Source organism: Xyrauchen texanus, chromosome 34, assembly GCF_025860055.1.
Source record: "Xyrauchen texanus isolate HMW12.3.18 chromosome 34, RBS_HiC_50CHRs, whole genome shotgun sequence".
In the NCBI taxonomy this organism is placed as follows: domain Eukaryota; kingdom Metazoa; phylum Chordata; class Actinopteri; order Cypriniformes; family Catostomidae; genus Xyrauchen; species Xyrauchen texanus.
Genome location: NC_068309.1, coordinates 34,078,349 through 34,101,218, shown reverse-complemented (window position 1 = coordinate 34,101,218; position 22,870 = coordinate 34,078,349). Strand labels below are relative to the sequence as shown.

The following is a 22,870-nucleotide window of genomic DNA, read 5'->3' as shown; positions in this document are numbered from 1 at the left end:
ATGCTCTAATGTAACAGTTAGCATCTAGACATCACATACACTGCTAATTACTGCAGCTGCAGAATTGAGCCCCAGCTGCTCAACCCTCCTCGCTACACAGCTTTATAGAAGCTTTATCTGCATTATACATGCTCAAATTAAGTCCCTGCACCATTATACAGTCCTATCTGTGTTTGTATCCTGTTGTTCGTTCGCGCTGTCACACAGGATCAGGTCAGCAGTGGGCATGTGATGGTATATGCAATCCATTCTCACATACCCTCTTCCACAGTGGAGTCCAGTTGTGTGACTTTCACTGCCAGCAGGTCGACGCGCTCTTGTAAACTGTTCATGCGCATGTAGAAGCCGATAGCCTCTTTAAACAGCTCCCCAAATATGTCCTCAGCATGCCGACCTGAACCAACAAACACATGGAACTCTAGCGCAAGGACAACTGACCATTTTTCAAACAATCATGCACAAGGTCATTTTTACTCCCAAAACAGTTCACCCGAAAATGAAATCATGTATTTACCTCTATGTCATTGCAAACCAATATGACATACTTTATTTTGATAACTGTGATTTGATAACTTTATTCAATTCAACTACATGGTACAGTATTTGTAAAGCATTAGTTTATAGTTAGTTAATAATTTATAAATCATTGTTCCAACACTATTAATATATCAACAGGCTATATAGAAATAGAATATTATTCATTTATATTTACTGTAGCAAACCTTTTTTTATTGTTTAATAATATAAACAGGTTGATGCTTTTTCAACCTTTGTAAAAAACAAATCCAACAAGAGTGAAGCGAAAGGGCAGTGTATATATAGGGGAAAACGAACAGTGCAGGTGAGACTAATAATCTAGTGATTAGAACGAGTGCGGGTGAAACTAATACTCTGATGATTGTGAGCGAGAGCCAGAGGGGGCGGGTGCAGGTGAAACTAATAACAGAGAACATGAACGCTAACAAGGGGACTGTGGAGTTAAATAAGGGACGAAAGTAAAACTTACGGAAGACCAAAAGGGGCAAAATGGGCAAAGAAGAGGTAAGGGCAAAACGAGACAAGGTAAATGTTACATAGCCCCCTCAAGGGATCGGATACCAGACGATCCCAACTAACAAAACCCCAGAACAGAAAACCCACAAAACCCCAAAAACAAAATGAGGGCAGTCCAAGGGGCACAGAGGGTAGGCAGGAAGTCCAAGAGGGCAACGAGGGGCAGACAGGCAGTCCAAGGGGCAACGAGGGGCAATAAGAAGGTCCACGAGGGCACAAAGGGAAATGAAGGCAAGGTCTGGGGAACATAGCGGAAAGGCGGGTGGCCGGGAGATCTGGGGGCAGCCATAGGGCAGAGACTGGGTCAGGGGGCCTGGAAGGCGACTGTAGGACAGGGACTGGGTCCGGGGCCTGGAAGGTGACCACAGGACAGGGACTAGACTAGGAGACCTGGGAGGTGGCCACGGGACAGGAATAGGGTCAGGAGGCCAGGGATGAGGCAACAGGGCCGGGACAGGGTCAGGAGGCCACCGGACAGGGTCAGGAGGCCAGGGAAGAGGCCACAGGACAGGAAGAGGGTCAGGAGGCCAGGGAAAAGGCCACAGGACAGGAAGAGGGTCAGGAAGTCCGGGAAGAGGAACGGTTACTGGGGAGCTGGCAGAACCAAGTGAGGAAGGGTTTCCGGGCGGAGCCGTGAAAGGCGGGCCGGAGGACTTGGGAGACGGAGTCCTGGAAGGCAGAGCCGTGGGAGACTCGGCAGGTGGGGCACAGAGAGACTGAGGAGGCGGCGCCGAGGAAGGCTCGGGGGGCTCAGGAGGCGGTGCCATAGGGGGCCAAAGAGACAGGGCAGAGGGAGGTGGTGCTGCAGGAGGCTCTAGAGGCGGAGGCCTGGAAGGCTCAGGAGGCGGAGCCGATGGAGGCGGCACCGTAGGAGGCTCTAGAGGCGGGGGCCTGGAAGGCTCAGGAGGTGGAGCCAATGACGGTGGCGCCGTGGGAGGCTCTAGAGGCGGAGGCCTGGAAGGCTCTGGAGGTGGAGCCGATGGAGGCTTTAGGGGCGAAGACCTGGAAGGCTCTGCAGGCGGAGCCAAGGGAGGTGGCGCCGTGGGAGGTTTCTGAGGCGAAGACCAGGCAGGCTCTGTAGTCTCTGGGGGTAGAGCCGTAGGAGGCTCGGGAGCCGGAGCTCTAGAAGGCTCTGGAGTCACTGGGAGCAGAGCCGTAGGAGGCTCTGGAGGCGGAGCCGTAGGAGGCCCGAGAGGCAGGGCCGTAGGAGGCTCGAGAAGCGGAGCCCTAGAAAGCTCTGGAGTCTCTGGGAGCAGAGCCGTAGGAGGCTCGGGAGGTGGAGCCGTAGGAGGCTCTGGAGGGGGAGCCGTAGGAGGCTCGGGAAGCAGAGCCGTAGGAGGCTCGAGAGGCGGAGCCGTAGGCGGATCGAGAGGCGGAGCCCTAGAAAGCTCTGGAGTCTCTGGGAGCAGAGCCGTGGGAGGCTCGGGAGGTGGAGCCGTAGGAGGCTCTGGAGGGGGAGCCGTAGGAGGCTCGGGAGGCGGAGCCGTAGGAGGCTCGGGGAAAAAGGCCGTGGAAGACTCGAGAGGCTCTAGAGGTGGAGCCCTGGAAGGCTCGAGAGGGGGAGCCATGAGAGACTCGAGAGACGGAGCCCTGAGAGGCTCGGGAGGAGGAGGAGCCCTGGAAGACTCGAGAGACGGAGCCCTGAGAGGCTCTAGAGGAGGAGGAGCCCTGGAAGACTCGAGAGACGAAGCCCTGAGAGGCTTGAGAGGAGGAGGAGCCCTGAAAGACTCGAGAGACGAAGCCCTGAGAGGCTTGAGAGGGGGAGGAGCCCTGGAAGACTCGAGAGACGAAGCCCTGAGAGGCTTGAGAGGGGGAGGAGCCCTGAAAGACTCAAGAGACGGAGCCCTGAGAGGCTCGAGAGGCTTGAGAGTCGGAGCCCTGGGAGGCTCGAGAGGAGGAGGAGCCCTAGGAGGCTCGAGAGGCAGAGCCCTGAGAGGCGGGGTCCTGGGAAGCTCGAGAAACGGAGCCCTGGGAGGCTCGAGAGACTTGAGAGGCAGAGCCCTGGGAGGCTCGAGAGGAGGAGCCCTGGGAGGCTCGAGAGGCAGGGCCCTGGGAGGCCTCTGAGGGGCGAGCAGAGGCTGGCAAAGCCATGGAAGACCCTGAGGGCCGAGCAGAGGTTGGCAGAGCCGTGGAAGACTCTGAGGGCGAAGCAGAGCCCAACAGAGCCGTGGAAGACTCTGAGGGCGGAGCAGAGGCCGGCAGAGCCGTGGAAGACTCTGAGGGCGGAGCAGAGCTCGGCAGAGCCGTGGAAGACTCTGAGGGAACCTCTGTGGTCTTGAGCACAAGACGAGACTGGGGAGAAGGTGCCCACATCCTTCTCTGTCTCCTTCGGCCAACAGGGAGCATGGCCATGGGGACGGTCGAGGTTACAGGCGCTGGCTCACTGACCGTGGCAGGCGTGGGCGCTGGCTCGCTGGCCTTGGTCTGCTTCGAGACTGGGGCCGTGGCAGGCTTCGAGACTGGGGCCGTGGCAGGCTTCGTGACTGGGGCCGTGGCGTGGAACTCGGGTTCAGTGTCTGCCTCCCCCACAGTAAATGAGGAACCAGCGAACAGTAGGGCGAGGTCAATAAATTGAGCCAGGTCGAGGGAGCAGCGACCACCAGGCATGAACGACGAGGTTGGCTCATTCAGTCCACATTGAAAAATGTCTTTCACAGCCACCTCATCAAAGTTCACCTGGTTAGCCAGGGCACAAAAGTCTACCACATAAGCCTCCAAGGGTTGACTCCCCTGACGCAAAACCAAGAGTTGGGCCGCTGGGTCCATAATGTTACGGGCAAGGTTTATAGTTCTACAACCGCTGCCCTGCATAAAAACCCTTGGCAAGCGTCCGAAGAGCCATCAAACCTCTCCGGGGTGGAAAGCTTACGGCGCCGCGGATGCGTTGAGAGCATCAACGGGCTCAGGGACAGACACAGGTAGAACAGGGTGAAATGAATCGGAAATAGTACGTACCTGCTGCCCCTGGGCCGTGAACGCTTGGTCATGTCTCCCAACCGTAGATCCTCGTGCAGAACGTGCCGTGAAAATCCGCTCTAGTGAGCTGCGAAAATCCACCGGGGGATCCATTGTGACTGTTCTGTATAGGGTTGGTTATTCTGTTACGCACACACAAGACGAGACAGTCACAATGTCGGAGTAAAACTGCTTTATTAAACAGAGCAGGCAACAGTACAAAAAGGGCAAATCCAGTGAAGAGTAGTCAAGGGGAGCGCGAGGTCGAAGCCGGGGAATCGGAGTATATCAAAGGGGCAAATCCACAGAAGAGTAGTCGAGGGGAGCGCGAGGTCGAAGCCGAGGAATCGGAGTATATCAAAGGGGCAAATCCACAGAAGAGAAGTCGAGGGGAGCGTTGGGTCAAAGTACTCTATTAATATATTAACAATTTCATACTGTTTGTATGAACTCTATTAATATATTAACAATTTCATACTGTTTGTATGAACTCTATTAATATATTAACAATTTCATACTATTTGTATGAACTCTATTAATATATTAACAATTTCATACTATTTGTATGTACTCTATTAATGTATTAACAATTTCATACTATTTGTATGTACTCTATTAATGTATTAACAATTTCATACTATTTGTATGTACTCTATTAATGTATTAACAATTTCATACTGTTTGTATGTACTCTATTAATGTATTAACAATTTCATACTATTTGTATGTACTCTATTAATATATTAACAATTTCATACTATTTGTATGTACTCTATTAATATATTAACAATTTCATACTATTTGTATGTACTCTATTAATGTATTAACAATTTCATACTATTTGTATGTACTCTATTAATATATTAACAATTTCATACTATTTGTATGTACTCTATTAATATATTAACAATTTCATACTATTTGTATGTACTCTATTAATATATTAACAATTTCATACTATTTGTATGTACTCTATTAATGTATTAACAATTTCATACTATTTGTATGTACTCTATTAATATATTAACAATTTCATACTATTTGTATGTACTCTATTAATATATTAACAATTTCATACTATTTGTATGTACTCTATTAATGTATTAACAATTTCATACTATTTGTATGTACTCTATTAATGTATTAACAATTTCATACTATTTGTATGTACTCTATTAATATATTAACAATTTCATACTATTTGTATGTACTCTATTAATATATTAACAATTTCATACTATTTGTATGTACTCTATTAATGTATTAACAATTTCATACTATTTGTATGTACTCTATTAATGTATTAACAATTTCATACTATTTGTATATACTCTATTAATATATTAACAATTTCATACTATTTGTATGTACTCTATTAATGTATTAACAATTTCATACTATTTGTATGTACTCTATTAATGTATTAACAATTTCATACTATTTGTATGTACTCTATTAATGTATTAACAATTTCATACTATTTGTATGTACTCTATTAATGTATTAACAATTTCATACTATTTGTATGTACTCTATTAATATATTAACAATTTCATACTATTTGTATGTACTTTATTAATATAGTAACAATTTCATACTATTTGTATGTACTTTATTAATATAGTAACAATTTCATACTATTTGAATATACTCTATTAATGTATTAACAATTTCATAGACTTGGAATAAAGCACAGAAGTCATTTGGACAACTTTTATGATACATTTAGCACATAATAATGGCATGAAAAAGAGCACTGAAAACCATTTGCAAAATTTCTCTTTCTGTGTTCCAAGAAGAAAGTCAAATGTTTGAAATTACATGAACTTGAGTAAATGATGACAGACTTTTCATTTTTGGGTGAACTACTCCTTTATTACTATGTATTAGTCTCCTTGAAAACATTAAATCTAGATAGTCAGTTGGTGTAAATCAGTGAAAAAAGTTGACTTACTAAGTCCTCCCAGCTGTTTGATTATGGCTGCCAGTGTGCTGTTGGTGACACACTCCAGCTCATTGGTTACCCCATCAGGCAGAGCTCCTCTGCACAGATGCCTTGGCTCAATGGTCCTCTTCACAAGAGGCATGACTGCCCTCAACTACTGTACACACTCACCTGTCAGGAGATAAAAGGTGGGGCCTTCAAAACATTTTTCTAATCAGAGCAGGGTGAGGATGTTAATTTATTATTACATTTATAGAAATATATGGGATTTCCACAACAACACAAGCAAATTAATAGGTAATAGGTTTAGTTTCTTAACTTCTGAAACATATCTTCATCATCCATAATATTAACAGTGGCAGACTGTGGCTATCCACTTTGTAACAGCAATTACGAATCAGCATTTTTGATTAACGTCAGCGTCAGTGCGCTTTGAACTCCACATGAAAAGCGCTTGCAGACAAAAATGTCTCATTCTGCGTTTTGGTGATAATTAAGACTTGATGTGTTTTTAGTGGTAATTAAAATGTGTCTTCCTTAAGCTTGTAATGACTCCGGGTGGACACATCGCATGGTTCCATCCTTCCAACCGATGTTTATATATATATATATATATATATACACATGCAGTATTTACACACACTGAGCACTTTATTAGGAACACCTGTACATCTACTTATTAATGTGAATATCTAATCAGCCAATCGTGTGGCAGCAGTGCAATGCATAATCAAGTAGATACAGGTCAGCAGCTTCAGTTAATGTTCACATCGACCATCAGAATGGGAAAAAAAATAGGATCTCAGTGATTTAGACTGTGGCATGATTGTTGGTGACAGATGGGCTGGTTTGAGTATTTCTGTAACTGCTGATCTCCTGGGAATTTCACACAAAACAGTCTCTAGAATGGCGCCAAAAACAAAATATATCAAGTGAGTGGCAGTTCTGCGGATGAAAACGCCTTCTTGATGAGAGGTCAACAGAGAATGGCCAGACAGGTCCCAGTTGACAGAAAAGCTACAGTAACTCAGATAACTGCTCTGTACAATTGTAGTGAGCAGAATATCATCTCAGAATGCACAACACATCAAACCTTAAGGCGAATGGGCTACAACAGCAGAAGACCACGTTCGGTTTAATTTCTGTCAGCCATGAACAGAAAGTTGAGGCTGCAGTGGGCACAGGCTCACCAAAACTGGACAGTTGAAGACTGGAAAATTTGAGTCTGGTCTAATGGTAGTGTCATAATTTGGCCCCAACAGCATGAATCCATGGACTCAACCAGAGGCGTTTCCAGCATTGAAGGACATCCGGGGCTTAGCCCAGACAATTTTATTTTCACACTAGCAACCACTTCTCTGTAGTTCAAAGCTGGTGAGAGGGTATTCTTTGAGTTCTGCTCTTGCTGGGCCTGTTTCTACAGTTCCTAAATCTTCCAATCTAGTTCTATCCTCGACTAACTCCTTCTCTCTCCTCCCCTTTTGCATCTGTGATGCAAAAGAACAGATACAGCACATAACTTATTGCAAATCAGCTTCAAACAACTAATTCATCAAGTGCTACATATTTCAAAGTGTAGACCAATAGCGTTGAAGAAAATGTATTGGGAAGAGCAGATCAGTGGGATTGCCCTAAGATCTATCATGATTCTTGAATTTTCATGTACATTACCATAAAGTCATCACAAAAGAGTTATATTATAGTGAGTAAAGTGAGGTAAATTTTTTTTTTATATAAATAATGTATATTTTTTGACATATATAGTCAAAATGATGTATAAGATCCTAAGTTAAAGCAATACATGAATGACTTTATTCTAAGTTCATTGACACACCATGGCATCGAACTGTATATAATTCTCCATGTTCATCTGTCGAAATCCTTTCATTAGGATCATTGGGATAAGAAATGTTTCACTTTTAACTTTCTCTAAAGTAAAGTGACTGATTAATTGTTACCAGTTTCCATGCCTGATTCTGGCACATATTTGCTACCCTCAAAGTGTATATTTACAACAAACTAATATCACAAAACAAGTCACACATACATTTTATGCTAATGCTTATTGGTTATCCTTAGAGAAAATAACACCTGATAAACAAGAAAATTATACTCCAAACTGGACTAGAACCACGGTCTCCAGCGTGAGAGGCAGATACGCTAACCACGAGGCTAGAGATTACAACATGTGATATCGGTCAGTAGCAGACGTCTTGAAGTTTAGCCTACTGTGGGTGAAAGCCAGCCAGATGATGATCTTTAGACTTTAAGGACAAAAACAAATGCGAATTCTTACCCACTGACTTCTTTCGAAATTTTAGAAGCCTCATTTGCTTCATTTTTGCTGTCTTTCCTGCTAACTGCTGTTAACTCGCCACTAAGTAAAGTGAGTTGATGTCAGCTCCTCCCCTACCTGCTGCATATTCAACAGAGAGGAAGAAACGGAGTCGCCCATAGGCTACCGACAGCAAAGGAATTTATTCTATAGGCTAGATTATGCCTATGTCTATTTTTACAGGCTGTATGCAGCATGTGCAAAGCCAAAGCACAATGAAATAAGGCAACTTATGATTTTGGAGGTTTACATAGGCTATTGTCCGGTTTCATATTTGTCAGTCAACTTTTCAAAATTGGACTCAACCTGACTTGTGTCTAAGGTCCAGGATAGTGGCGGTGGTGTAATGGTGTGGGGGATGTTTTCGTGACCTAATTTGGGCCCGTTAATACCAATCAATCATCGCTTGAATGCCACAGCCTATTTGAGTATTGTTGCTGACCATGTGAATCCCTTCATGGCCACAATTTACCCATCTTCTAATGGCTAATTCCAGTATGATAATGCACCATATGTCACAAAGCAAATTTCGTCTTTAACTAGTTTCATGAACATGAAAGAATTGAGGCTGTTTTGAGAGCAATATGAGGCCCTACCCAGTATTGGAATGTATATGTATGTGTGTATGTGTGTGCGTGTGTGTGTGCGTGCGTGCGTGCGTGCGTGCGTGCGTGCGTGCGTGCGTGCGTGCGTGCGTGCGTGCGTGCGTGCGTGCGTGCGTGCGTGATGATATGAATGGTGGTGGCATAGTGGGCTAAAGCATATAACTGTTAATCAGAAGGTCATTGGTTCGAACCCCACAGCCACCACCATTGTATCCTTGAGCAAGGATTGTCCCTGTAATAAGTGCTCTGTAAGTTGCTTTGGATAAAAGTGTCTGCCAAATGCATAAATGTAAATGATCATCAAATTTTTGCTCAGGTATTCAGAATAAAAATATCATCATTTAACGTTTATAATTCTCATCCAAACTTAAAATAATCTTGGCATGTCTTAACTATACTTTCCACTATAATGTATTTCAAATGCCCACATAAATGTAATTTTCTAAATATAGATAATTTTAGACACAACTGGAGCATCTAAATAAAGCAAAACTGCACCTGTCATTGCTGGATGATAATCATTAACTAGATTTTCTGCAAAAGAAAAACAATCTTTTGCGCTTGTGTGTGCGTGTACTATAAGAACAAAGATTCTTTAATGCCACACGACCATCAGTGGGAAACTGAGATTGAGCTCATACACACTAATACACATACAACAACAAACAAATATAATATATATATATACTGTATATATACAGTACTGTGCAAATGTCTTAGGCACATAAGATGTTTCACAAAAGCATTTGTGTTAAGATGGTGTGGAGCGGAGGGGAGTGGGTCCGGGCTACAATGTCGCACGCCCGGTCCCCAATCGGCCTGATGGGGCACGCAAGGGATAAAGGCGGCCGGTGACGACGGTTCGAGAGAGAGAGAATTACAGACATGTCCGTCATGTGTGTGTTTATGTGTTTTGGTTTTGAGTTTAATTAAATATTATTTATATTGACAAGCCGGTTCTCGCCTACTCCTTGCCCATCTTAACCCCCTTACATTGGTGCAGAAACCCGGGAAGGAGGAGGGATGCCCATCGCAGAGTCCTCTACACTGCCGTCCACCTAGGGGAGCGCCGCTGCCATCTGCCGGGTGACGGAGTAGACCCGACCGCCCTGATGCGGGGAACGGCCGCCGTCCGTGGGGCGAGTGGGGACTGGATTCCCCAACCTCCTGCGATGGAGCCGCTGCCAGGGGCGGAGGAGTGCCCTGCCGTCCCCCAGAAATGCGGACGGGTCGAGGGAAGACCACCGTCTGAGAGGGGAGGAGGGAAGTAACTCCCCGATCGCCTGGAGTGATAGGGCCGCTGCCAGGGGTGGAGGAATGTGCCCAGGTACTGCCAGAAAAGCGGAAGGGGGTTCTGTCTGCTGGGGGTCGGAGGTTTGACTCCAGTTCACCCGGAGAGGAGCGGCTGTCGTCCGCAGGAGAGTGTGGCGGAGTGTTCGAGGACCACGCGACGGTACATCAGAGATCCGGTGAGTGAACTTATTCTCTCTCTCCTCTCTCTTTCTCTGTCGCACCGTGTTGGCCTTTTCCCTTGCCTATTTTTTGTTGTTGTTGTTTTTCCCCTCCTGTCTCCTCCCAGGTCAAGGAAGGTGGGGATGACCTGACGGGGGGCAAAGCACGCCCCTCCCCAGGGAAAGTATGTCATGCCGGTGGCACCCCGGCCTGAGGTAACGCCGGGAGGAGTGTGGAGCGGAGGGGGGCGGGGCCGGGCTACAATGTTGCATGCCTGGTCCCCAATCGGCCTGATGGGGCGTGCGAGGGATAAAGGCGGCCGGTGACGACGGTTCGAGAGAGAGAGAATCATGGACATGTCCGACATGTGTGTTTATGTTTGTGTGATTTGGTTTCTCAGAACACTGGGTTCTCTTCTGCCAGTCTCTCTCTCCCTACTGGAGGTTCCGTGGCTGCTTTTTATACCGCTCTCCCCGTGCTCACTGAAATTAGAGACCGGTGTTAGACATAATTTAGCTCAGGTGCAAGCGCCCTTTCCGCTTTCTCTCCCGGACGGGCTCTTGACCACGCCCCCACTGCCACAGATGGTTATTTATATTTTCAGCTCTAGTGTGTCAATATGAAATATAAATGTTAGACTCCCAAACATTCCTTTTACAAATAGAAAAGAATAGAAGAACAGGGAGCCCTGCAACAGATGTCATGGCCCCCACAAAGCCCCTCACTGAACATCATGTCAGTCTGAGATCACATATAAAGACAGAAGCAATTGAGACAGATTAAACAGATTTTTTTACTTCAGAAGCAGTTTCTGTAGCTCTAATGGTAAAGCATGGCACTAGCAATGCCAGGTCATGGGGTTTATTCTCAGGAAATACATGAAGTGATGAAATGTATGCCTTGAATGCAATGTTAGATGCTCTGGATACAAGCATTTGCTAGATGCATAAATGTAATATAAATGAGAGGGTGGTAGATACAGGCTGTAGATAAAAGGTGAGTTGAACACAATGTAAACTCAATACAATTATTTTACCATATTTTAATAATAATTATGTGATGATTTATAGCTCAACTGTCGTGGGGGAAAACAAACATTTTCTGTTCTCTCTGAAAATAATTTTTGTTAATATATTTAGGAAAATATTTATATATTTTGATTTTAAAATATACAAAAATATTCTTATAAATCTATTTTAGATACTATACTGTATATAATCCATATATATATATATATTTCAATTCTTTATGAAATGCATTTTTGTTCATATTTTTTTGATACAAAATCTATATTTTTTGCCATTTGGGCTCATTCTGACAGACACTCTGAAGACTACGGCCATTTCCATGACAACCACCCAAGGCCCACACTCATGCTCCGTTGCATACTCGACCTTCTAGAGTCAGCACTGTGATATGTGAGGAAGTGTGTTAGTCAGAGACTATTCTTCTCTAAGCACACACTCCTTTCTCACATTCATCGTGTTATGTTTTCTTTGCCATTTCCATCAAAACAATAATTTAATGATTGCTAGTTTCCATATTTTTATCCAGGACTGAAAATTAGGCCACAGTGCTTCCTGAGGCTGTGAACTCTTTTGCAGCTGTTGGAATGGTAAAATATTGGGTATGGTAAATTGTATGTACAAATGTATATAAACATCCTCTAGGGGGGAACCACATTCTGTAACACACGTGACATGGTGGCCTCATTCACTAAAGCCCATTTCAACAGAATACACACTGTATTATTTCAGCTGTGTGGGTATCCTAGCAACTAGCCAGATGAGATGCATGTGTGCTTGTGAACATATGCTTAAAGAGAACTCACCACTCTTTATAATACAGACCATTGGCTGAGGGTGATTTTTGAAAAGTGGACTTTAAAGATGTAGCTTTGTAACAACACAGAACTAGAGAAGTAAAGTTCATCAGGACAAACTTTAGGCTGGCTTGAAAAAGCCTAGTCTGAAAATGTATTGATAGATAGAAGGCTTAGCTAGGCATTACTAACATGTTTTAACATGTTGCTAGCATGTTTTAACACTTTACAAGGCATTGCTTGCTTGAGACTGAGTCAAACAAGCCAAACAGGAAGTTTCTATAATGTTCTGGTGCAGAGATGTGTGTTTTGCTACTTGGTTGCTAGGGTAATCCCATGTGGTTTCTAGGCAGTTGCCAGGGTGATACTAAGAAGGCTGCTTGCTGTCCTGAGTCATACAAGCCAATAATGAAGTCTCTACGACATTCTGATCCTGAGATACCCATCTAAGCAATTTTGAATGGAAGTCAATAGGGTTTGGTTGCTAGGGTGCTCTATATGGTTGCTAGGGTGCGGATAAGTAGTTTCCATGATAATACTTGAAGACTGATTGCTGCTCACCCAATTAAAACAAGCCAACTCTCATGTCTCTAGGACATTCTGATCCGAATATATAATATTCAGCCATTTTGAATGGTAGTCAATGGGGCAGGCTGCAAGGGTGCTCTAAATGGTTGATAGAGCATGGCTAGACAGTGACCAAAGTGATTCTTATTGGCTACTTACTTACCTGACTCAAAAGAGCCAATCCCCAAGTGTTATGAAGATGTCCTTCAGAGACATTTTGAATAGAGGTCTATGCTGGGATTTGCTAGGATGCCGTAAATGGTTGCTAAGGCATGGCTATTCAATTTCCAGGCTTAAAGACTGATTGGCAGTCCGAGTGAAATGAGTTTGCCTCATGTCTCTACGACATTCTGATTGGGAGATATGATCCCACAAAATTCGGTGTCTTGTCATAGTAGGATACAAAATATTGATTTCATGGGCAAGACCCTTGCCATAGTATGCTTATGGGGCATATTTGTCAAACTACACTGCGTGCTGGAGTCATGGAAACCAGCAAACGAACTGGATCAGAGATAACAGATTCCAACCGACCTAAAAAGCCTCGCCATCCATCTAAAAACCACCATGACCAGAGGAGTTGTAAAACAAGGATAAATATTGGAGATGCTTTTGAAAGATGGAGACAGCTTAAAGCCCAGAAATCCTTTAAAACGGATGATGAGGTGGCTAATTTGGATGTCAACATTCTGGCATCCCTCATGAGCTTCGAGTCTGGGGCGGGGGCAGACAACTCTCCAATTTTTTAAATTTGGACTGCAGTACCCATTACAAACACTTGTTGTCAATCTTACATATACCACCTTTAATGTTAGTTAATGAAAAAAAGTTTTTTTAAGGTTAGTTCATGGTGCATTTACTAATAATAACATATTCAACTTTTGATTTTAAAAATGTATTACTATATGTTGAACCTAGATTAATAAATGCTGTAAAAGTATTGTTCATTGTTAGTTCATGTTAAATAATGTTGTTAAATAATGTTAACAAATGCAAACTTATTGTAAAATGTAACTGATGAATTGGGTAAATGAGTATTCATGGGATCATATTGAGATTTCAATCATCGATAATCAACTGCATACTAATTACGTCTCTAAAATTACAATCAGATTACTTTACTGATTACTTAATCAAAAAAGTAATCAATTACTCATTACACCCAACAAAAACAAAAACGATATTGATTATGATAAATTCTGAGATTCTAAGCCTGAGAAACTGCTGGAAAATCACACCAAAAAATATTGCCTAAAATTGACTTATTTTCTTATCTGGGTGTAAATAAGGTGGCTCCAAAAAAATGCTTTAGTTTTTTTTCCCAAACTTGTCATCTTTAACTAAGTAAAAGTTTGTGTTGATACTACAAAGCAATCAAAAGTTATATCATTACAAATATTATTTATCCTTGTTTCCAAAAATGTCTCCATGTGTCCAAAAGCCTCTCCAAACAAATAAAAACATAATAATTGTACAGTCACAAGACTGATTTGTTTAATACTCAGACATGAACTCTCATCAACATGAAAAAAAAGAGCTACTGTAGGGTGAATGTTATGATGTTTAGTAAATAACGTATTTCTGTTCCTTACACAAAGCTATAGTATGGCTTTAAAAGGCTTGGAATATAGTCCAAAAAGCCATGCATTTTTCCAATTTGGAGCTTGACAGTCCCAGTCGATAAACCTTAATTTAAGTTCTACATATTTGGAACAACAAGAGGGTGACTAAATATTAATATGAGTAATATAAATGGCAGAACTGACATTGTTGAGTAAACTATTCCTTTAATAGAGAAGATTATTTGTCTACACAGTTGAAGTTTCTCTCACTTCTGAGTGTAAATACGCAGTGTGCCTCTACAGTCAGAGGCAGAGAGCACATTCATGAGAGGAAACCATGGAAACGCCTCAGCTATGATGGTCCTTCACCAAAAACAGATTTACGCTATCTCTTCCCAGCGCTACATCCTGGAATGTGAATTAAAGCCTGCATTCCCTCACATGCAGTTGCTTTCAATTCTGTAACTGCAGAAGGATTTGAGGCATTTCCCCTAATTTGAGGAAGTATGGTGGATTATGGGATGGGAGCTATAACAGTATTTTGGAAAAAAAAAAAACTCTTGAATGCAACAATGATGTTAATAAGAAAATTACCTTTGTACACCACCGAAGAAAGAAAACATTGGGATTTGCACCGAGACGAGGGAAGCGTATTAAAGGTTGTTGACATCAGTCATTTGAATTGCATAAATAAATATGGAATGAGTAACCAAATTTGTTCATTGACATTTTCTTTTTTTAAATAAAGTGCTGAACAGGAGGCTATCTAAATTTTTATTTGCCTGTATTGTATCGATTTGAAATTCTGTTTGTTGATCGGATGGTCTCTATAGAAATAATCTTTGGATTTTTCAAATGAGCCAAGTCATAAAATATCTTACGATTACCACATATCGTCCAAATTACTACCAGTTGTCATGAGACTATGTTGGAATAAAAGTCTGACATTTTTGTATGATCCAAGTCACATGATATCTTACAATTTCACCATCTTATACAAATTATTACGAGTTGTCATAAGACTGTGTTGTAAAATATCATAAGATTTTGCCATCTCGTACAAATTATTATGAGTTGTCATGAGACTGTTTTGTACGAGCCAAGTTATATGATATCTTATGATTTCGGCATCTCGTACAAATTATTACGAGGTATAATGAGACAGTGTTGTACGAGGCAAGTAATACAATATCTTACGTTTTCCCAATCTCGTACAAATTATTACGAGATGTCATAAAACTGTGTTGCATGAGACAAGTAATAAAATATCTTACCTTTTTTGCCATCTCATATAAATTATTATGAGTTGTCATGAGACTGTTTTGTACGAGCCAAGTTATATGATATCTTAAGATTTCGGCATCTTGTACAAATAATTACGAGGTATAATGAGACAGTGTTGTACGAGCCACGTAATATGATATCTTACGTTTTCCCAATCTTGTACAAATAATTACGAGGTATAATGAGACAGTGTTGTACGAGCCACGTAATATGATATCTTACGTTTTCGCAATCTCGTACAAATTATTACGAGGTATAATGAGACAGTGTTGTACGAGCCAAGTAATACGATATCTTACGTTTTCGCAATCTCGTACAAATTATTACGAGGTATAATGAGACAGTGTTGTACGAGCCAAGTAATACGATATCTTACGTTTTCGCAATCTCGTACAAATTATTACGAGGTATAATGAGACAGTGTTGTACGAGCCAAGTAATACGATAACTTACGTTTTCGCAATCTCGTTCAAATTATTATGAGGTATAATGAGACAGTGTTGTACGAGCCAAGTAATACAATATCTTACATTTTCGCAATCTCGTACATATAATTACGAGGTATAATGAGACAGTGTTTTAGGAGCCAAGTAATACAATATCTTTTGTTTTCGCAAACTCATATAAATTATTACGAGGTATAATGAGACAGTGTTGTACGAGCCAAGTAATACGATATCTTACGTTTTCGCAATCTCATATAAATTATTACGAGGTATAATGAGACAGTGTTGTAAGAGCCAAGTAATATGATATCTTACGTTTTCACCATCTCGTAAAAATTATTACGAGGTATAATGAGACAGTGTTGTACGAGCCAAGTAATACAATATCTTAAATTTTCGCAATCTCATATAAATTATTACGAGGTATAATGAGACAGTGTTGTACGAGCCAAGTAATACAATATCTTACGTTTTCGCAATCTCGTACAAATTATTACGAGGTATAATGAGACAGTGTTGTACGAGCCAAGTAATACGATAACTTACGTTTTCGCAATCTCGTTACAAATTATTACGAGGTATAATGAGACAGTGTTGTACGAGCCAAGTAATACAATATCTTACGTTTTCGCAATCTCGTACAAATTATTACGAGGTATAATGAGACAGTGTTGTACGAGCCAAGTAATACGATATCTTACGTTTTCGCAATCTCGTACAAATTATTATGAGGTATAATGAGACAGTGTTTTAAGAGCCAAGTAATATGATATCTTACGTTTTCGCCATCTCGTAAAAATTATTACGAGGTATAATGAGACAGTGTTGTACGAGCCAAGTAATATGATATATTACATTTTCGCAATCTCGTACATATAATTACGAGGTATAATGAGACAGTGTTTTAGGAGCCAAGTAATACAATATCTTTTGTTTTCGCAATCTCGTACAAATTATTACGAGGTATAATGAGACAGTGTTGTAAGAGCCAAGTAATATGATATCCTACGTTTTCGCCATCTCGTAAAAATTATTACGAGGTATAATGAGACAGTGTTGTACGAGCCAAGTAATACAATATCTTACATTTTCGCAATCTCATATAAATTATTACGAGGTATAATGAGACAGTGTTGTACGAGCCAAGTAATATAATACCTTACGTTTTCCCAATCTCGTACAAATTATTACGAGGTATAATGAGACAGTGTTGTACGAGCCAAGTAATACAATATCTTACGTTTTCGCAAACTCATATAAATTATTACGAGGTATAATGAGACAGTGTTGTATGAGCCAAGTAATACAATATCTTACGTTTTCGCAAACTCATATAAATTATTACGAGGTATAATGAGATAGTGTTTTACGAGCCAAGTAATATGATATCTTACATTTTCCCAATCTCGTACAAATTATTACGAGGTATAATGAGACAGTGTTGTACGAGCCAAGTCATACGATATCTTACGTTTTCGCAATCTTGTACAAATCATTACGAGGTGTTATTACACTGTGTTGTATCAGTCAAGTCACATGATATCTTAAGATTTTGCCATTTTGTACATATTTTTAAGAGGTGTCATGAGACTGCGTTGTACGAGTCAAGTAATATGATATCTTATTTTTTTCTCCATCTCGTATGAATTATTATGCATTGTCATGACACTGTTGTATGAGCCAAGTCATATGATATCTTATGATTTCGACAACTCGTACAAAGTATTGCGAGTTGTCATGAGACTATGTTGGTTAGTCAAACACTCTTTTTTGTCTGCTGTTTGTAACAAAACTAAAAACGCCACAAATATTTTTAGCAACATTTCTCAGATTCCCTCGAAACTGTTTTCCTGCAATAAAAAGAATATTATATGTGCACCTCTAAAATGTAACTATAATACTTCCTATGATCTAGCCTAATAACGAATACAAACTTTTATAAAAGAACTATAGGAATATACACCCCATATAGACTTTGTTTCATCTCAGGAACTTGCTAACAGTAAATTCATTTTCTAATCCTTTGATTAATGTCTACTCTGGGGGTTTTGAACCAAAGTGTAATTTAAGTTGATGGAATGAATAGTCAGGATATTGTGCATTATTGATGAATTATTAATAATCTCTGACATGCATATATTATATCTTTGTCCTCTAAGCAGCAGCCTGGACTTTATTTATCAATGAAATACCCTGAATTATTAATGAAAACGGAAATACAATAAAAACTGTGAGGTGGTTAAGAGGGTGTTCAGTCACTTTGGTACTAGAAAGGATATTAATATAAATTTTATAATGTAAAAAGGACCACTTCATTTCTTAAGAGTTCCAGACATGAACACACTTTCTGTCAACCAATCACCAGCAGACAAAACCTATAAGATATGATATCCTGGTGCCTTTTTTATTTGATTCTCAATCTATGTTTTCCCCCAACGACCAATGTGTAGCTCTTAACAGAAGTTTATTGACTCTCTGTGGCTGCTGAAAATGATTACGTCACTCATTCATGCTACTATATTGGAATGACATCACTCATTCACACCACAGTATGGGCATGACGTCACTCATTTACCACTGTGCTGGCATGTGATGTAATAACAGGTGTATACATGGCCATCAGGAAAATGAAAGCATGAAATGGTGATATTAGCAGTAATGTACCGAATTACCCCGACATACTGATTACAGATTAAAGCTTATTATTACAGGTGCGTTTACAAATGATGCACACCGCCAGCGCAGTCATATCTGAGCATCTGTCATTCATTTGAGTATTTTGAGACAAAATGACCCATTTTAATTGCGGTTAAAAGGCTTCATCACAAAACAAGTATATGAAGTCATTCAACGCAAATAAACTTTGAATTGTGCGCTATTTAGCAAGACGTCTGCAATACGCTTTACTTACGAATAATCGTTGTTTCCTCCTCGTGGTCTTATTTTACGCTGTCCTTTCGCTGACGTCGTTTTCAAGGAGCTATTCAGTGTTATATGCTGTTAAAAGCGTTCATTCGCGGTGCCATCGTTGCGGATGTGTTCTTGCCCGCTGGACGGCGGAGGTGGTGCTGAAATCTCGTTGCCTTGGAAGCGTCGCTCCTATCAGCACGCGCTGCAGCGGCGACTCCACTGCGCATGCGTGCGAATGATTCACGGACCACCACCCTGTATGTGTACGAGGAAAACACCGAGACATGATGAGTGAAAAATGAGAATCAAAAATGGGCTACACCAGCCCATACTCGGGGTGAAATGGTGTGTATCACGTTTAATCATAAAAACAAGATATACATGTTTAATATATAGTATTAAACCCTCTGACTTATTTATTATGCTAATTACCCAAATCAACCATGACAGGACTGGCTCTTTAACTGTTTGTCAGGCTTGGAACAACGACGATCCTCTTGTGGCCACTGTGGGAAAAAGTTTGAGTGGGGGAGAGCTATTGTTGGATGGTGAGTATAAGAAAGCCCCATTCATGGCGCTGGAAGACAACATCATCCAAAAGCTCAGTACAGCAGCTCTGTCACACACCTCTTTAAAACTCACCCATCACCCTCTTGTGCTTTTCAACCCATGTTTCCGGAGTGCAACACAATAAGACATTGCTTATTTAAAAAGAGCAATGTGTTTTGTTTGTTCCTGGCAAATGCAGCCTGGGAAGTTGCTTGAAATGTCAAGTATGCTGACATTGATAAATGTATTTTTATTTACTTATTCAGTTTATTGTAAATTATTTGTAAACAACTTTTGTTTCTTTTTTTATGGTAAAAAACTTTTAATACAATTAGTATTACTTACATTAGATAACTTCATATCATTTTTAACCTGAAATCTTATTCTGGAAGCTAATTCACATTATTATTGGTTAACTATCCCACTAAATAGTATTTGTAATAGTTGTAGATAATATATTTTCTGAAAGTAGTTATTATATATTATTACAATTTACTAGGCTATATTATCCAATAATACTGTAATATAATAATATAACATATATATTTAATAATAACATATAGTATCTAATATAATTGTAATTGTATTAAAAATAACGCATTAAAAAAATTATAATTAATTGAGATTAATTATAAACACAATTAATCGCAATGCCGCCGGATTGTAATAAGGAAGATTCCTGAGAAATGCAAGCTTGTAGTACCACCTGTTTTCTCCAGAGGGCAGTAATTGAAACTTCAGCTGTGTGGCAACGTGCAGTTTATACAGTGAACAAAACAACACTTCAGCAGACAGAACAACACAAACATGCATTACATTCTTGCATTCAAAACATTTGATGGAGCACAAATTCGAACTAAGTGATCTCAAGATGTGTTCTAAGTATTAAATTATATTTAACTTGACACAGTGACCTAAAGAATTTATGTTTATGACGCAGCGCACCCAAGACGCTACACAAGCATGTCTGACGCAGGTCTAGATTGACGGGCTCTTAAACAAACCCTCATAATAAATCTCAAACTGATTGACAAATTCACTTGTGTAATGGATTGCTGTGAACTGTTTGCCAATGATTGACTTATGATCAATAATATGGTAGTAAACTATACATTGTATTCTAAAGCTGCTTTTTGTATTGTCTTAACAATGATGAACTCTTCTGCTACAAGAATGTAATGCATTTTAATTATCTGAATATATATCTGTCACGGTCTCGTGTCGTCCGCACCATGTTTCATGTCATCCGCACCGTGTTTTCTGTTTCACCCAGCACTGTCACGTTCCATGTCACGTTTTCCCTGTTGTCCGCCCTGAGTCTCACTGTCCGTGTGTAAACTTCACTTCCCATCTTTCCCGGCACTGTCACAGCTTTATTGTCTGCACCTGTTCGTCATTTTGTTATCACCGTGTCTGTCCATTTAAACCCCGCTGTTTTCTCCTTCCCCTGTCGATCGTTGATGTTCAATGTCTCCGCCCGTGTATGGTTTGACTTTCTCTTCGTGTTTCCCTGCCTGCCTGTCTGTCAGCCCGCTCAAGGTTACCCTGTTGTCTGTCCGTTCGAGGTTACCCTCTCGTTCTCCGCCCTTCGTGTCCCCTAGTATTTAGTTTGCCTTTTCCCATTGAGGACTTTCTTTTGTGCCAGTGTTCTGTTTATTCTGTTTTCTTATAATAAAGACCGCACTTGGATCCACACCCCCGTCTGCATTCTCCTATTTCCACACATCATTACAGAACGATCGACCCAAACAATGGAGCCAGTGGTCCAGCAGGCCAACTACCGGCTGCTTGGTTTGAGGCAAGGGGACCGACCAGTGGAAGGCCACATCCGGGACTTCCTGGAGCTGGCACACTTGTCGGACTTCCCGGAGTCAACCCTGGTGGTTTTCTTCAGGGGTAATCTGGACGGTTCGCTTAAGGAGCGGTTACCACCGGCGACACACGGTTGGACTCTCCAGGAATTCGTGGAGGAGACCTTGCTGGTCTGCGGCTCGCCACTCACTGTGGGCATCGCCGAGGAGGATTCCACCTCTCCTCCCACAGTGGTGACTCCCCAGTCGTCCATGACGCTTCCTGTCGCGCCAGCCCCACCTGTCAGCGAGCCCATCCCCACGCCAGTCGCCCCCCACGAGCCAGCGCGTTCCACTTCATCTGCCCGGAGGAGGAAGAGAAGACGGGCTTCCGCCTCCCAGCCCATGCCAGCCCCGGTCTGCGAGCCCGAGCCCTCGTCAGCCACGGTCAGCGAGCCCGAGCCCTCGTCAGCCACGGCCAGCGAGCCTGAAGCCACGCCGACCAGGAACAGTGTACCAGCGCATACCACGGTCAACCAGCCAGAGCCTGTCACCTCAGAAGTCAATGAGCCAGTGCCTGTCACCTCAGAAGTCATTGAGCCAGCTCCTGTCGCCTCAGAGGTCAGTGAGCCAGTGTCTGTCGCCTCAGAGGTCAATGAGCCAGTGCCTGTCGCCTCAGAGGTCAGTGAGCCAGTGCCTGTCGCCTCGACCGTCCCCGAGCCTGCGCCTGTAGCCTCGACCATCCCTGAGCCTGCGCCTGTAGCCTCGACCGTCCCTGAGCGGCCTCGACCGTCCCTGAGCCAGCGCCTGTAGCCTCGACCGTCCCTGAGCGAGCGCCAGTAGCCATGACCGCCCAAGAGCCAGCGCCAGTAGCCGTGCCCATCCTAGAGTCAGCGCTTCTCGAGTCTCCCAGGGCTTCTCCGCTCGAGACTCCTAGGGCTCCTCCTCTCGAGCCTTCCAGGGTTCCGCCTCTCAAGTCTCTCAAGCCTTTCGGGGCTCTGCCTCTCAAGCCTCTCGAGCCTCCTAGGGCTCTGCCCCTCAAGCCTCTCGTGCCTTCCAGGGCTCCGCCCCTCAAGCCTCCCGAGCCTCCCAGGGCTCCGCCTCCCGAGCCTCCCATGGCTCGTCCTCCTACGGCTCGGCCTCCCATGGCTCGGCCTCCCGAGCCTCCTATGGCTCCGCCTCCTGTGGCTCCGCCTCCAGAGATTCCTAGGGCCTCGCCTCTAGAGACCCCTACGGCGCCACCTTCCTCGGCTCCGCCTCCGAAGCCTTTCAGCTCACCGCCTGAAGAACCTCCTACGGCGCCACCTCCCTCAGCTCCGCCGCTAGAACCACCCTCGGCTCCACCTCCGGAGCCTCCCTCAGCCTCACCTCCGGCGCCCCTCCCGGCCTCACCTCCGGCGCCCCTCCCGGCTCCGCCTCCGAAGCCTCCCTTAGCCTCCCTCAGCCTCGCCACCGACGCCTCCTAGGTCCTTCCCGGCTCCGCCTACGAAGCCTCCCTCGGCTCCGCCTCCTGAGCAATCCTCGCCGTCGCCCCCAGAGCACTCCTTGGCGCCGCCTCACAAGTCCTCTACGGCTCCGCCGTCGAAGTCCTCCTT

The 22,870-nt window shown here is 42.8% G+C and overlaps 1 protein-coding gene across 1 annotated transcript in view; it reads right to left on the bottom strand.

The window, feature by feature from the left end:
* LOC127627387 (actin-binding protein WASF3-like) overlaps positions 1–19,102 on the bottom strand; it is a 37,994-nt gene extending 18,892 nt beyond the window's left edge. Inside the window, exons 1-3 of the mRNA XM_052103719.1 lie at positions 18,938–19,102; positions 5,963–6,124; positions 260–394 (exon numbers count right to left, since the gene is read on the bottom strand). Of these exons, the coding sequence (XP_051959679.1) occupies positions 260–394; positions 5,963–6,095 (268 nt within the window). The 5' untranslated portion in view covers positions 6,096–6,124; positions 18,938–19,102. The remainder of the gene's footprint in view (positions 1–259; positions 395–5,962; positions 6,125–18,937) is intronic.
* Between the last annotated feature and the right edge of the window lie 3,768 nt (positions 19,103–22,870).